Here is a 16,552-nt window from a genome sequence, read left to right as displayed (position 1 = left end):
TGGGTGTGGGGAGAAGGCATCCCCTTCTCTCTGATGGAGCCACTGAATATTCGGAAAACCTTAACCTCACACCAGCTCACATTCTTGGGGCTGTCAAGTCACCTGATGGGGAAGGACAAAGCGGCAGGTACCTGAGGAACCATGTTTTTGAAGGACTCCATGATCTTTGAGCTTTTAGCTTCTTGATAGTAGGAGAAACACCCAGTTATGATGACGACGGCAGACAGCACCACACCAAGATACAGCTGGGACAGAACACACAAGTTAGGATGCATGGCTTTTAGTAAAGAATTGGGAACATTCAGTTAATTTTTGACGGAATAAAAACCAGACTTTTAACAGAGATCAAGGCTTCAGAAATACAGAACTCATGTCTTCATATTTATCTTCTGAGAGACGGTGTACAAGAGTGTCAGAAATGGAGTCACACTAACGCTTGGTCACTAGCTTGACAGACTTTGGGAAATATTCTACATGAATCAGTTTCTCCTGCTTTATTAAAGAAAGATATTTTCAAGACAACTTGTGACTTCTGAAGAATGGCTACCAAGCATTTCTGGATGTGTGTAATGTTCCAATATTAAAAGCTGTGGGGCTTCCCTGGTGGCGCAGTGGTTGAGAATCTGCCTGCCAATGCAGGGGACACGGGTTCGAGCCCTGGTCTGGGAAGATCCCACATGCCGCGAAGAAACTAGGCCCGTGAGCCACAATTACTGAGCCTGCGCGTCTGGAGCCTGTGCTCTGCAACAAGAGAGGCCGTGATAGTGAGAGGCCCCGCGCACTGCAATGAAGAGTGGCCCCCACTTGCCACAACTAGAGAAAGAAAGCCCTCGCACAGAAATGAAGACCCAACACAGCCATAAATAAATAAATAAATAAATAAAATTAAAAAAATAAAAAATAAAAGCTGTGCTCTGCCACTCAGTGGCAGCAAGACCTGAGCCAGGGCCTGAGCAGAGCTGCTTGTTCACAGAAACAACACGCAGGGCAGATGTCCAGCTGGGAAGAACATCTACACACAGGGCAGGAGATGGGAGAGAGAACTTGAAACGAAGAAGGAAGAACAGATGGGCCCTGAAGGCAATCGTTGCTGATGCTACTTTTCCCCAGTGTTTAAAACCATCAAGTAATCAGTGGTAACTGAAAATAAGTAGGTGGCAAAGACAGAGGATACTTTATGCGTACCTAATAATCCAAATGAGAAACTATGGCACTCACATTATCATTCTGAGGTTCCTCTTCTGTAGCAGCTTGGATGCCATAGGCCAAGAAACAAAGAATTGCTCCAATCCACAGTAACATTGAGAACCCCCCGAACAGCTGCCGACAGAACTTGACCCATTCGGGGGTCGTGGGAGGGGGAGTGAGGGCGTTGGGACCGTCTCGGGCCAGGATCTCAGCAGCTCGGGCAGTTGTTAAGCCCTGAGAAATAGAGGAACGTAAATAAGACAAACTGCGTCAGGACTTACAAGCTAATACAGCCACCTGACAGCTGGGAAGCTGCAATAAAAGAGTTGAGGAGAAAACTAAATGTCCCAGGGCAATGTAGAAGCTGGAAAATTCTGATGATTCCCCGCCTAACCCCTGCCCACGTCCATGTCCGCAACGGTTCAGGCAAACAACAGCCTAAGTTTCCTGAGGAACCTACAACACCCAAACTAAAATTATTTTAAAATTGATCCATGGACAGACTGGAATCTGGTCCGGTCTCTTCCGAGTTTTAGATAAGGGATTCATGCCAAACTGCATTTTTACCAAAAAGATATCAATCTTAACTAATCGATTCAGTTTTGCAAATTAAAAGCTTAAGAGTTTCCTATGTATTGAATCTGTCAGGGAAGGGGGGAAAAAGGAATCACTCTATAAATATCAAAGGAGGAAAAAAAAATCTCTGTCAGAATCCAACCTGTTATTGGGTTAACTTGCCAAGCTTCAGTATAGAACTTTATTCTTTGGATGGCAATTAAAATACTTGTCTGAGGCTTCCCTGGTGGCGCAGTGGTTGACAGTCTGCCTGCCGATGCAGGGGACACGGGTTCGTGCCCGGTCCGGGAAGATCCCACATGCTGCAGAGCGGCTGGGCCCGTGAGCCATGGCCGCTGAGCCTGCACGTCTGGAGCCTGTGCTCCACAACAGGAGAGGCCACAACAGTAAGAGGCCCGTGTACCGGAGGAAAAAAAAAACTTGTCTGGCAGGGAAGGGTTCACATATGTGCATATTTGAGCTAACCCCCTGGACACCTGTCAGTTGAAAAGTATTCACTGGAAGAAGCATCCACTGTACTGAGGCCCTGCTATTTTCTAACGGGCCTTAAAACCAAGATGCAATGACAGCAGACAAGAGACATGAGGCTCCCGCCATGAGGGGAAAATGTGATTACTTTCATCATAGAATACCAACTCATAAAAAAAGACATAAAACACATTTTTGCCTGAAGTGTGTATATATATTTTGTTTTCATGTTATTTTTAATATTGGAGTTAACTAGGGAGTATAGGGAAAGGGATAAAGAACATCAAATGGTTCAAGGAAAACAAGGACTTATGTAGGACCCTCCCCCGCCTCAAGTTCATGATGTGACCCCTGGACAGAATAACCACCACCACCAGCCACCTGAGCTGTCTCTACTTGTTGAGCACTGAATCAATCCAGTGCTTCCAATTGTTTAATTCTCACCATAACCCATTTTACAAGTAAGAAAACAGACCCACAGCATTTGAATAAGTAACTTAGGGTCCCAAAGAACATACTTCATAGGAATCTAATGAAAACTTCAGTGAGATAACCCATGTGATGTGCTCAGAGAGGAACTGCCTGCTGGGTCTTAAGAGTCAGGCCTCCTCTCAGAGCTTAAGGGCCTCAGACTTCTCAGAACTTCTTGATAATTTATTGAAACAATAGCTACATATTAGCTGGCACTCTAGTCATTCCTCAGACTTTTTAGTGATTGTCTAGAAAATAACAAACTCCACCCCTGTGCCTGTTTACTTTTATATTGTTTGTTGCAAAGTTAATATCAAAATCCCCTTGTTAACAAGGATACACAATACATACTTTATTTAAAAGTTTCTTTGAGCTGTTCAAAAAAGAAGTTTCAAATAAATGATAGAATAAACCAAAGGCTCTGACATACAGCAATGAGCTAGCTGATAAAAGTGCAAAAATCTGAATCGTTCAAGATTCAACTAGTTGAAATAATCAATTTAACAAATGTAGAAGAGTAAAGAGAAGATTTGTCATCACAAGGTCAGGGGATGAGCATGGCTTTGGAGCTTTTCAGTTTCAAATCGTGGGACTCCCACCTATTGGCTGTCACCTGCTACAAGATGGGGAAAATAACATGCACTTCCAAAAAGTTTCAGGGGAAACAAAATAGTAAACAGCATATAAGAGCCCAGACTCTGGGACTTCCCTAGTGGTCCCGTGGTTAAGACTTGGCCTTCCAATGCAGGGGGTATGGGTTTGAGCTCTGGTCAGAGAGCTAAGATCTTACACACCTTGCAGCCAAAAAACCAAAACATAAAACAGAAGCAATGTTGTAACAACAAAAAAAAAGGGCCCAGGGCTTCCCTGGTGGCGCAGTGGTTGAGAGTCCGCCTGCCGATGCAGGGGACACGGGTTCGTGCCACGGTCCGGGAAGATCCCACATGCCGCGGAGCGGCTGGGCCCGTGAGCCATGGCCGCTGAGCCTGCGCATCCGGAGCCTGTGCTCCACAACAGGAGAGGCCACAGCAGTGAGAGGCCCGCGTACCGCAAAAAAAAAAAAAAAAAAAAAAGGGCCCAAGCTTTGTGCACGTCATGTAGCGAACACTCAGATGGTGGCTGTCATTGTTCTCCTTGAGTCCCTAAGGTTAGGCCTGTGATACTGGGGAAAACAGGATAGGGAAAATCAGGATTCTATACAACAAATTAGAACATACTCGGCTCAAGTCCGTTCCATATTTGCGATGAAGCTCGTCAAGGCTAAGTTTATGGTCATCCTAAGAGAAAAGAGAGGAAAAGAATTAAACACTCACTGTACCATTAAAAAAAAAAAAGAAGATTTTTAAAAAGCATCAATATCATCACTCCTCACTATCATTAGGCTCAGAAGACAAGTTTTTCTTCAGTGCACAAGTTAGTATACTTTCACCATTGTTGCCCAATGGCTTGGCAACCATACAGCTACCTACTGAATAGTCTTCACTGGAGAATGGCCCAAGCTGTGTGATGGAGCCCGACTGTCTGCCACCTATCGTCAGAGAAACACAACAGTCTTAGAGACCTACGAGACCTCATCTACCTTCTCTGATGACCAGGCAGATTATAGACAGGTTGCATCTGTGGACGCCTCCGCAGTATGATGTAGAAACACAAAAGCAAAGGCCCACGATAATATCATCCACAGTTCCTCTGTGGACCTTTGGTTATGCCGGAGTGCTGAGTAACTTGTCCAACCCTCTAATGGCTTTTATAATGAAAAATTTCCATAGCAACCTCTACAATTCAGTAAAATCTGTACAACTGCTGTAATCTCTTTACTTTGAAAAACGAAGCAAGTCTCTGACTGAAGGATGACTGGGGGGAGGGGTACCATAACACTCAAAGGATGTAAGACACAATTTTTAAGACGAACAAAGAGCAATCTTCCTCCTAGTACTTTACCATAGAAACTTCTTTCTTCAGCTCATCCATATCCCTCTCTTTCTTGGCCTTCTTTTTGTCGCCATGCTCTGAAACAGCTGCGGGTTCATATTTATCACGTCCAACCTACAGAGGAATGTGGGAAACGTGTGGTTGTGAATTCAGAACAGCATTTCGAAACTCAAGATTGTGGAGAAAGGATTTTCAGCAGTTTTAGGAGAGCCATCGTTTTGAAGAGTCACTGGGCTAATATCCATGGAAATATATGTTCTAATGCTGCACACTCAACAGCAGTCCAGGATTAATACTGCCATCATTAGCTCAGGTCAGGCCATCTGCACCCTAGGGCATTAAGACCAATGGGAAAGTCCTGTCAGGCCTCAGAATGGCCCTGCCAGTTGCTTCCATTTGGAGTAAATGGGGGGAGAGGGTTGTGCTGTCAACATTTCCATGCCATGGCCCTCCATCTTCCCCACTGAAAGAATGAAACTATCTTCACATCACTAACTTAGAGTACTGTGTAGTACTTATGCACTTGGATTCTGAATCAGACAGGTTCATACCCTGGGCTCCACCACTTAATAGCTGTGTGTCCTTGGGCAAGTCACTAATTCTGAAATTCTTCTGTTCTCTTCCCTAGAATGGAGCTAATGGCACCTACCTCCTTAGAGGTTTGAGAGGATTAAATGATATATACACCTAAATGCAAATGACTTTTATTATGATGTTTAAATTCTTACCTTTGCAAAGAAGTCATTTCTGATCAACTTTAAATATCTTTAGGGTTTGCCTTAAGAGCACTGACCTTTTCATCTTATTAAAAAAAAAGTCAGGGCTTCCCTGGTGGTGCAGTGGTTGAGAGTCCACCTGCCGATGCAGGGGACATGGGTTCGTGCCCCGGTCCGGGAAGATCCCACATGCCGCGGAGTGGCTGGGCCCGTGAGCCATGGCCGCTGAGCCTGCGCATCCAGAGCCTGTGCTCCGCAATGGGAGAGGCCACAACAGTGAGAGGCCCGTGTACCGCAAAAAAAAAAAAAAAAGTCAGCCCAAGGATCCTTCAAATTCTTCAAGTGAAAGACAAAAAAAGGGAGTCCCCACCCCAATCTGCAGCCTGAGAATAAAGCCCCCAAATGAAAGTCCCTGGAAATGTTTTGACATAAGCAGGATGTAGGAAAAAGCATGTGCAGTATCACACAATTCGAAGGATCCACCTATGCCTCTTGAAAACTGGAACAATTTTTAGAGAAAACGTTGATTCCACAGTTTAAATTTAGATTGTTCCACTCCCCCACCTCCTGCTGAAAATGCCTGAGCTCAGCTATACAAAGCCTGAACTTGGTGCCCCCAAGGCTAGCAGTCCCTGGAGAGAAGATGCCCCTCACTCCAGAGGCCCCCCAGCCCACAAACTGCCACTATCACCTAAGAAGGGCAAAGAAAGGCAATTATATTAGCAATTTTCTTACAGTGGATGCTATGCGGTGCTATTTGTATTCATTTGTGGCTCTCCCTTAATCATTTCTGATTTTCAGGAGTACCTCACCAGCTACTAGAGCAACGAGTAGAAACACCATCTAAATTAAAATTGTACTGTGCTGAATATAAAATAAATTAAAAAAATCAAAGCATATACGTGTCTTTCAGTCATAGCTGTTATGGTTGCAAATAAATACAATATTCACTTGAATTTGAAAATACCCTCTTAAGACTCTAAAGAGATCCTGGCCCCAGGTTAGTTAGTGTTGCCAAAACACAGAGAACATGTACAGTATTCACATTGCTCAACTTGTGTGGTCACATTTACAGTGTTCCCTGCCCATTAACTTTTTCAGAGTGTTCTTTAGTTTCTGTATCTTATCTGTTAAGAATGAAGCAAGTCTAAAGATAGTCAACATTCTCCACATTCTCTCCACTACGGAGCAACCACGTTGCTGAGAGCCTCTCTGGGAGAGCCCTGGGGCCAGAGTTAAACTGGAACATCATCACACACACTGGAAGCAAACAGACAAACAAAACAAAGGACAGGGCTCCCACCAGAGAGGAACTAAAGTGGGACTTCCTTCATATATTTAATAAGGAAGCACAACACTGAAAAATCACGTTAAAGACATTGACTAGGGATCTCCAAAAGACTCAGGTAGCCCGTTTGTATTGATTTCTTAAATCCAGTTCACAAATTCTCATTAAGCAAGTTGAGTATCATTAAAACATATTTAATTTCAATATATGAAAATCAGAGTTAAAAGCCCTCTGCCTCACCATCTGTAGGCTTTGATTATTCTCCGACTTTCAATATTTTCCACTCCAAAAGAGGGGGAGAGAATTATTGGAGCAGCTAGACCCTGGACATGTTCCAGAGTTTTATCCCCATTTACAAAACAGATCTCCTGCCTGAAGCTTCTCAGTTGTCAATGGTTAAGGTAGCTGGAAATCAAGATTCCCTAATAACCCTCCCCATTCTTCATCCCTTCAGGGCATAGAAGGGGTGGTGGTTTAAAACAGGGTATCTGTGAAAGAGACAGGGGAAGTGCTAACAAGTGATATTTCTTCTCCTTCAAGTTTTAATTGTTTCACTAGGCAATGTCCAGAAGACCAGGCAGCTTATGCAATTCAGTGCTTCCCTACAAGTAAAACAATACTACTAGCTTATCTTGATGGGAACCAAATATTACTCGAGTCCCTACCAATCTCAATTACTAGTTTCAAAGCAAAAAAAAAAATCTGTGTGTGTGTGTTTGGGGTGGGGTGCGGTGGTGCAGGGTAGGACAGGGAACAACCTAAAATTGGGTAGACAGGATTTTCTTTATTATTTCTTTTAAAAGCATTTGGGAAAAACAAAGGTCATGAAAAGGGGAATGATAATATGGTCTCCCACAGCTACTGCGATGACCTGCCCACTCCTCTGGGCACTGGGCACACAATTCCCACTGTTTCCATTAGGAAATGCAGGTCAGTTCTCCTTCCTCCATGGAAGACGGGCAGTGACCGGGCTCCCTGCGACAGCACCCTTGGGCACCGCTGTGCCGTCTCTGAGGAAGGGGAAGGGTACGATGGAGGCTCAAGGCCACTGTCATACCACCCCCCCAAAAGGGCCACTTGTGAACATTTGTTTTTCCCATTCTAATTTAGGAAGTGGGAGGTCACAACAAGGGCAGGGGCTTGCCCAGTGTGACACAGCCTAAAATAAAAAGTGTCATTACTTCGCCCTGTGCTTCCTGGGGATTTCATCCTCTCGACGGTTCACTATGAGTTTTGCCACCAGTTGATCTGGGTAGAGGGAAAGGGTGCTCAGGAGATGGGGTGAGAAAATTCTTGACAGGAGGAACCAAGGTTGAAACCTGGAGCAAGGTGCGCTTGTTTATTATTTATTTTTTTTAGTTGTTCCAAACTAGTTTCTTTAGGGGTTCCATTTTCACTCAATGGATTTTATGCATTTCTCAGATGCTTCTTCACTCATTAGTTCATCTAGTTCTGAAGGGTTACTGTGTGTCATCTTGATCAGCCAACCATCTTCATAATAAGATCTGTTGACAAGTCCTGGATTTTCTGCTAGAGCTTCATTAATTTCAGTGACTTCTCCTGATAGAGGAGAAGAGTTCACTAACAGCTTTTTCACTTTCCAAAGCACCAAACTCCTCATTTGTTCAATTCTGTCCCAACTTCAGGGAGACTACAGTCAGTAAACATCTCCCAAAGCTTCCTGTGCAAAATTGCTGATTCCCACTATTCTAACACTATTCTCTGTTGTCATCCATTCACGTTTGTCTGTGAATTTACACACAGAGTGGGGCTGGTGTGCAACGTTGGGAAGGTGCCTACCCTCAGCCCCCAGGGCTGAGGCCCCAACATTCACTTTTTAAAAAACATAGACCAAATCCTTACAATGAGCAAGGCCTACTAGGGCTGGAGATGCTCCTTCCTCTTCTTCAGTAATTAACAATTTAAAGTGGGTGGAGTGGGAAGCAGACTTGAAAGGTACAGAGAAACATCCCAAAAATTTTTATAAAGGCACACAAAGAAGCTGCAATGAGTTTAGGAGACAAGCTTCCATCCTAGAGGTGAGTCACTTGATGTCTGCGTAATCTGAAGCTGCCCCGAGGCCTTCGGACCCATCTCAACTGGCCCCCGTCAGGCCTTAGAGGCTTTCTCAACTGTGCAGTGTGATGTCTGGCCACAGCTCCCACCACATCAGCACAATGCCCTGTGGCCAGCCAGGAGGTCAGAGGTCTTCAGACTTCAGAAATTGCTGCTGATAAAGTCTGGAGGGTACTTGGAAGCAGAAATGTCCACACCCTTTGGACAGGACTATGGATGGTACTTTTAAGTCAGTCCCAAGTCATTCTAGCTCTGCCATGTGCCAGCTAGACGACCCTGAACAGACAGCCTCAGTTTCCTTGCTGCCTAAAATGGGAACAACACTTGGTGTAACTACTAAAGACTCTAGACAGGCATTCTGATAGTCAGATGAATCAAGGGGCTGCCATCAAATCCAAAAACAAAACACCTAAAAACAGCACTGTTTCCACTGGTTGCCTAGAGGCACTGCCTAGTCTGGGCTACATCTTTCCTTTATGTAAAAAGGGGGGCGTGGGTAGGCTTTCCAGTCTCCCTGGGATGATATATTATTAATCATTATCAAATACAAATGTGTATGTGAAAGTACTCTGCAAAGCACTACACAAAGGTTATTATAACTTGGTTTTAATGAACATGTAAATCACTGCCACTCATCACTTACTATGAAAAGTCTTTATGAATTAAAAAAAAAACCTCATTTAGGGCATTTTTTATTTCATCGTCAATTGAAACTTATAAAGATATAAGACATGACCAATCGCAGTTCATCACACCTCCGATGGCTCCTAAATGATTAAGTAGTTTAGTTCATGTACAAGGGATTTTCCAGCCAGGGAGCTGAGGGTGGAGATGGCTGGGGCTGAAAGAGGACGGCACTGCAGGGCTCTGCAGCCCAGAGCAGCGTTTAGGGCAGAGAAGGAAGAGGATGTGACCCGAGGGACACCTGGCCTTCACAGTCCTTCTCTCACTCACCTAAACCTGCTGCGAGGTGGGGAATATCAAGTAGCCAGGCCAAAGCAGTGGGTCTCTTTGTGAGCCCAGCTTAGTCCCTCCAAACTTGGGCTGCAGCCCATCAGCCAGCAGGGGGCAAAGAAAACAGCTCCAGCTCTAGCCAGAGGGTTCCCTCAGCCCAAAATGAACAAGGCTTAACCTTCCTCCCCAATCTGCCTGCATGTGAAATTTCAACGAGTCTACCAGTCCACTCTACCTGCAATAGTTAGTATACATCCATGATCATTCAAAACGATTCTATGGGGCTTCCCTGGTGGCGCAGTGGTTGAGAGTCCACCTGCCGATGCAGGGGACACAGGTTCGTGCCCTGGTCCGGGAAGATCCCACATGCCGCGGAGCAGCTGGGCCCGTGAGCCATGGCCGCTGAGCCTGCGCGTCCGGAGCCTGTGCTCCGCAACGGGAGAGGCCACAACAGTGAGAGGCCCGCGTACCGCAACAAAAAAACAAAAAACAATTCTAAAACATCTAAATAATCAATATACTTTAGATTTACGACCTCTTTAAAAATGTGCTTTTTCAGTTATTTAAAATAAAAAAACTTGTTTTTTCAATGAGGTTTTCTACCTCTACATTAGGTGCCTAGGTTATGAAAAGTTAAAATGTTCTGCCTGTTTCCCCCCATTTGCTGCCCTCCTCATGCCTTCTTTCATTTTGTCAGGCCACTCTTTAGCTGGTGCTGCTCAAAAGAAGTTGTTGGTTTGAGAGACCCTGGCTTAATAACCAGCACAAGCATTAAAAGGGGACTGAATCAATTTCCAGTAAGTCCTGATCACTCCTCAATTGGTACCTTGAAGCCTAGGGTGGGAAGTAAAACAGCTGCAGGGCTGAAGAGGACAAAGGCAGTGACAGGCCCTAGAGAAATGCCACCTGAGTTGAAACCAATAAAATCAATATGGCACCATGGAAGCATCATGTGGAGGATAAAGGAAAAACACAAGAAGATAACACCCCAAGTGCGGGAGGCCCTGCCCTCACCATGATGACAAACTGGAAAGATAAACCAAGCACCAAGTCCCAGTGATCCACAAAACCTTAACACACTGATTATCAGGCCCCCAAACAATACAGGTCCCAAAGACAAAAACACAAGCCATCAAGGATCAACTTTTCAGATCACTAACCAAAAACATCTAACAGCTGTTACTGAACAGGGTTTGAATAAAACCAGGTACAGAGATAATTAATGTTCAGATATAATCCATTGTAAAGTCACAAAGGAACTAAGGAATGGGGTCCACTGGCCAAAATTCCCTTGGCTCAGGATCCAAATGAAACCAGAGAGAAAAACTGCAGGGTGGGTTGGGGGGGTAGAGAGGGGTGCTTCTATTCTCACTGACACAATCTGCTATCTGAAACATTAGTCAAATAAATGTGAAGAACTGCTTGTGGATTCCTGACAACAGATTTAAACACAACTAAGGAGGTGACTCATAGGCAAAGAACAGTCTCTCTATGACTACAGCCAAAGAATACACTTCCTCTCACACACATTCGATTCATAGCAACGTGAGAAAGTTCAGACCTGACTTGGTTATGGCTCCTTTTCCAAAACTATATAAACGAAGGAGAGTTTTAAAAAAATAGTGGATTTTAAAATTCTCTGTCCTTCACATTATCACTTACTGGACACGTAATTTCAGCGGAATCCAAAATTGGACAGCTCTGGCAGGGACGGGGAAACATTCTGCCCAGTGCTTTGCTGGCCAAAAGCAGCCACTCTGATTACTGTGAGCCCATCTGATCTGACACTCCGTGTTTCTTCTTCTGGCCTGCTGGCTGGCAGAGCGCCCTGGGCGACTAGAAGAAGGCACCACAGCACAAATGTTCACCCTCCTGTCCCTCACGGAGGGCTGAAAAGCCCATTTTATTTCACAAGACTTTGACCAAGACTCTAAAAATGTAAAGCCTTTTACTTGGAAAGTGAAAGTAAACAAGAAACCGAAGATGCCGTTCAACAGCATCCCAGCAGTGTCCAATGACACTTCCACTCAGCTTCCCTTCGGAGGGTAATTCATAGTATTCAATATGTCCCATTCTTTTCCATCTTCAGTAGTTTTTTTTTCAGCTGAAAGAAAAACCGTTTTCTAGTTTTGAAAAGACTTAAGACTGACAAACAGCAAAAACCCATAGTTTATAAAGATTAGATCTCTCAACGCCAAATGCTTTTAAAAACCCAACAACAGCTGCCACTCACACTTGCCCTGTACCCTCTCTAAACGGAACACAGGTGACTTTCACTTGGCTGAGTATTCTACCTAAGGGCCAGATGAGAAACGGACACTTCAGGGCTTTAAAATACTTTCTGTTTTAAATAAAGAAACTAATTTTACTTACTTTTCCATACAAAATCCTTCGAAAACTATCTTCCTTAAAGCCTCTTTCATTCTTAAGTTTGGATATATACTAAGTTTGGATATGTGAAAGAACATAGCCTGGACTTCCCTGGTGGCGCAGTAGGTAAGAATCCGCCTGGGGACACGGGTTCAAGCCCTGGTTCGGGAAGATCCCACATGCCACGGAGCAACTAAGCCTGTGTGCCACAACAACTGAGCCTGTGCTCTATAGAGCCCGCAAGCCACAACTACTGAGACTGTTCACCACAACTACCGAAGCCCGCATGCCTAGAGCCCGTTCTCCACAACAAGACAAGCCACCGCAATGAGAAGCCCACGCACTGCAACAAAGAGTAGCCCCTGCTCGCCGCAACTAGAGAAAGCCCGCGCAGCAACGAAGACCCAATGCAGCCCCCCCACCAAAAAAAAGGAACATAGCCTGACTGAACAGAAAGTCACTTATCTGTTCATTTGTTGCTAAAATAATCAGAAAACAATGCTTTAGAAGGGTTCTGGGATGGAGAATGGATGGGTATCCAGTCTATTGGGCTTTATAATGTTGAATTCACTTTTTTTAAGTGCAATTTAGAAATAACACTTCCAGGGGTCTGGATATTTCAAGTTTTATTCCTCACCTGAATAAACATTTTACTGGATTTCAAAAAATTCCTTGCCCCCTTTTGGGGACGGGGGTTGCCAGGCTTAGCCTACTCTCAATCTTCTCCGACTTATGATGCAGACCTCCCCCTTTCCTACCCTCCCACCCAAAGGTGAGTCACCAGAGTGTTACAAACTTACTGGCAGAGAAAACTACAAATTAACAAACAGTAAGTTACCCAAAGAGAATACACCCTCAGAGCAGGGTACAGAAAGGCGAGGGGGGTGGGGGCTGTTCGTCACTCATACACTGAACACTTGACGGGGGCAAAGGGTGTGATGCATCCCCGACCTTCTTCTCTGTCCCTAGGGCTAGTCACCAGTTCCTCCCATAACCACTCCACTTGCTCGGGCCAGGCCTGGGCAACCTTCCACTCTGAGGACTCTGCTGTGCGATGTCTTCAGTCTAAAGTACTAGCTTTATAGCAGCCAGAGGGAATTTAGTCACACTTTCAAGCTGAGCTCCCAAAGGGCAGCTGATAGAGCTACCATACAATCAGGATTTCTGCTGACATCTGTATCCCTTGTGCAACCTTCACCTGCACCTTTTTCCAGGCTCCTCTTTAAATCACTATCCATAAACTATGGTTTCTTTTCTAGGTAACTAAGTTAATGTTCAAACAATGGAGAACTGCAGTGAAGGAGCAGGTGACATCTCCCCTCCCCTCCTCTCTTGTAAACTTGAGAAAAAAGAAAGTTTCTTGCATACCTTTGGTGAGCTAAAGGATTGTGGGTGGTAGGCCTAGCTGTGGATTTAAGCCAAGTGACTGGCAAAAACGCCCAGTTATGAAAAAAAGGACAAAATCCTATTTCATCCAGGAATGATTCAGCAGGAGCTGTTCTTCCATTTCTTTACCAAAAGCTTAGGAGATCGATTTTTAAGGAGAAATAAAATCACCTGAAATATCGTCAAAACCTGGGCTCCCAACAGTAATGGGAAGGGGAGGGGAAGAAATTAACAATGACCTTAAAAATTAGCTGCCAGCACTGGCTTCCTAGTTAACCAATTATCAGCAGGGCTTTAGTCACCACTCCACCCACATTTTAATCCCCATGTGGAAAAATCCCAACATTTGAGCATAAAATATCCTTCTGAACATTTGGACTATCACGGTAAGTCACTGAGGACAAAGGGGTAACTTTATCCCAGGGGAGTCACCCCCCCACACACACACACCACCCGCCCTTGTTTAATTTATCAGAGTACCCAAAATACTAACTACAACCCAGCAGATAAGCAGCGTTATCAGCCTGTTAACCAGTTACAATTCAATTTTGTGTTTGCCAGCCACTAGGCATTTTATTAAAAATCCATACGACATCTAGGTTGAACCTCCACGACCCAGGTATGTTGCTTTCTTTACCACCACTGTGCATGTGTGTGGTTACGAAAGGGACATATAGATCTATGGACCTAACTTAGTTATTCAAACATCTTTCTGGTCCATTAATCCAGCCTCACAAACACCCCAGTTTCATCTGAAAAATAACTTGAGAGTTCTGCGTATCAGGCAATGTTAAGGAGTGAGTGAGTATTCAGGCTGGGAGACCACAGGCTGTTCACGAATCAGGAATGTCTGGTGTGTCACTAACCAACCATTTGACCTTGAGCAAATCACTTCACCTTCCTAGGCCCCGGGTACACATCTATGATCCCTACGGCCCCCCAGTCAGTAATGTGAGGCTCAAGAAATAAGCTTTTTTTGAGGGGAAAGAGACAAAGAAATGAGCTTTAAAGAGCTTGTTTACTGCAATGACTTAGGGTTTGATAGTGTGGTACAAGCACAGGCCACTAACCCAGTTTTCATCCTGGAAGTACAGAGGCTGGCACTCAGCTCTTTTCAGCTACTTGACCTGAGCCAGCCCTCCACATTTTGTGCTTTTAGAAGATGCAAGTTGTGCATTCCCACTTCTCCTTACTTTCTCGACCAGGTCCAAGCCTTTCAATGACCTCCTTCAAAATCCATTTAGAGTCCCCGAAGAATGCACCGTCCCTCTTCGCCCATCACTCACTCCACACCGAGGAGCCCTCAGAACCTTCAAAGACCTACTAACCGCCAAGGCACTGTTCAAGTCCTGGACACAATGGAGCGGATTCTCTCCTACCAGTATTCTCTTGACCTGGTCATTTTATCCCATCAACTGATACTTCTGATTGTTCTTTTGTATAAACTTTTCTCAACTGGACTTTGGCCCCGTTGGGGTCTGGCACCCAGTCCCTTGCCGTGGCTACGGGTTATCACAGCTCCAAGTTACAGAAATGCAAGAACCAGCCGTCGTTCTGGTATCCCCACAGCGCTCGCCTCTCCTGCCCAGGGGACCCCCTCGTTCCTTCGGGAACACCCCTCTTCCGCAGGTCGGCACTCCTACCGCGTACTGCCCCGGCTTCCCGTCCTTTTTCGTGTTTATAGTACCCGGAGACCCTGGTGGATCAGCCTGTGCTCCTTCCTGGATCATCCCTCCAAAAAATCTACATACACCCTCCCCACCATTAAGATAACCATTCCAGTTGCTCCAGCGGCCCCGGGCGTATCCCATGTTTATGGAAAGGGGCCCATTAAAGCTCTCAAAAGTATACCTTAAAGGCCATCCTAGGGCAAAGACACACCCTTTCTGGCACCAGCCTGCCCGACCGGCTCCACAGTAAGGGGGAAGCCAATTTTTCCCTTTAGGGGAGGGCGGCCGCCTCTGCGGGCAACTGGCTAAGCCCGGAGCCTCCAGAAGGAGCCTGGGACCCTAAGGCCGCCCCCGCGTCGCAAGCCCCCCAGCGCCGGGCCGGAGCCGCGGCGGGAACAGCAGCCCGGGAAGGGGCCGACCAGAGCGCCCCAGGGGAAGGGGAGGAGCACGCCTTTCCTCGGGGCAAGAAAGGCGGAGAAAAAAAGGAAGGCGAGAGACGCGAGGTGAGGGCGGGCGGAGGGAGGGAGGGAGGGAGTGAAGGAGCGGGTTGGGGATGCCGCCGGCGGCCCGCTCCTTGCCGGGGCCGCCCAACTGCCGTCCTCCCACCTCCTCCCGGGCCCGCGGCTCCCGAGCGCCGCCTCCAGGAGCCCGGACCCCGGGCGCGCTCGGACTCGAGGGCCCGCAGCCCCTCTCCAGGGTGTGCGCGCTGCCCGGCGCTGCCGCCCTCCGTCCCCCCCGGCGCTCCCTTCCCCCGCCCGCCCCTCATTACTGCGCTTCCTCCATTTCCAAAGTGCGTCGTCTTTTAAGCCTCGCCGCTCTGCCAACCCATTCCGCGCCCCGCCGCTTCCTCCTCCTCCGCCTCCCGCTGGCTGTGGTCGCCCTCCTGACTTCCTCCTCTTCCTCCTCCTCCCCTCCAGGGCTCCCCGTGCCCCTCCCCTGGCTCCCCGGACACTCACCCCCTTCCCCATACTGGCGGTGGTCTGTGCCCCGCGCCGGGTCCTGTTGCTTGAGAATCAGAGAGAAACGAAGAGAGCGGCTCCCGGCCGAGCAAGCGCGACCGGGGGAGCGGAGAGAAGGGAGCTAGGGCTGCCGCGGGGCGGGAAGGAGGGAAGACGGCCGGCGGCTCGGGCCGATGCCTTTTCTGCCGCCGCTGCCGGGGCTGCTACCGCTGCTGCTGCCACGTGTCCGCCTCCTCCCGCCGCTGCTCTGCGCCCCAGACCCAGCCGCAGCTCAAGCCCGCGCCTCCTCCTCACTTCCTAAAATATGCAACCTGCGTGCTAGCCCCGCCCACGCCGTGGCACGTCACCGTTACCGGAGCAACCTGACACCGGCCGCGGGCCTGGCTCCGCCCCCGCCCCAAGCCCCACCCCCCAGGCCGTGGCCGCGCCGGCTGCGGCCGGTCGGGGCTCCCGGCAGGAGGGCGCCGGGCCCTGGGGCGTGCGTGCCCACGTCCTGGG

General features: G+C 47.1%; 1 protein-coding gene across 1 annotated transcript in view; it reads right to left on the bottom strand.

The window, feature by feature from the left end:
* The window catches only part of ATP1A1 (ATPase Na+/K+ transporting subunit alpha 1), a 33,079-nt gene extending 16,735 nt beyond the window's left edge, over window positions 1-16,344 (bottom strand). The window contains exons 1-5 of the mRNA XM_060090341.1: window positions 16,052-16,344; window positions 4,645-4,749; window positions 3,921-3,980; window positions 1,219-1,422; window positions 132-245 (exon numbers count right to left, since the gene is read on the bottom strand). Coding sequence (XP_059946324.1) covers window positions 132-245; window positions 1,219-1,422; window positions 3,921-3,980; window positions 4,645-4,749; window positions 16,052-16,063 — 495 coding nt within the window. The 5' untranslated portion in view covers window positions 16,064-16,344. The remainder of the gene's footprint in view (window positions 1-131; window positions 246-1,218; window positions 1,423-3,920; window positions 3,981-4,644; window positions 4,750-16,051) is intronic.
* Window positions 16,345-16,552: the final 208 nt, after the last annotated feature.

Source organism: Mesoplodon densirostris, chromosome 2 (genome assembly GCF_025265405.1).
Source record: "Mesoplodon densirostris isolate mMesDen1 chromosome 2, mMesDen1 primary haplotype, whole genome shotgun sequence".
Lineage (NCBI taxonomy): Eukaryota > Metazoa > Chordata > Mammalia > Artiodactyla > Ziphiidae > Mesoplodon > Mesoplodon densirostris.
This window is presented reverse-complemented; position numbering and strand designations above follow the sequence as displayed.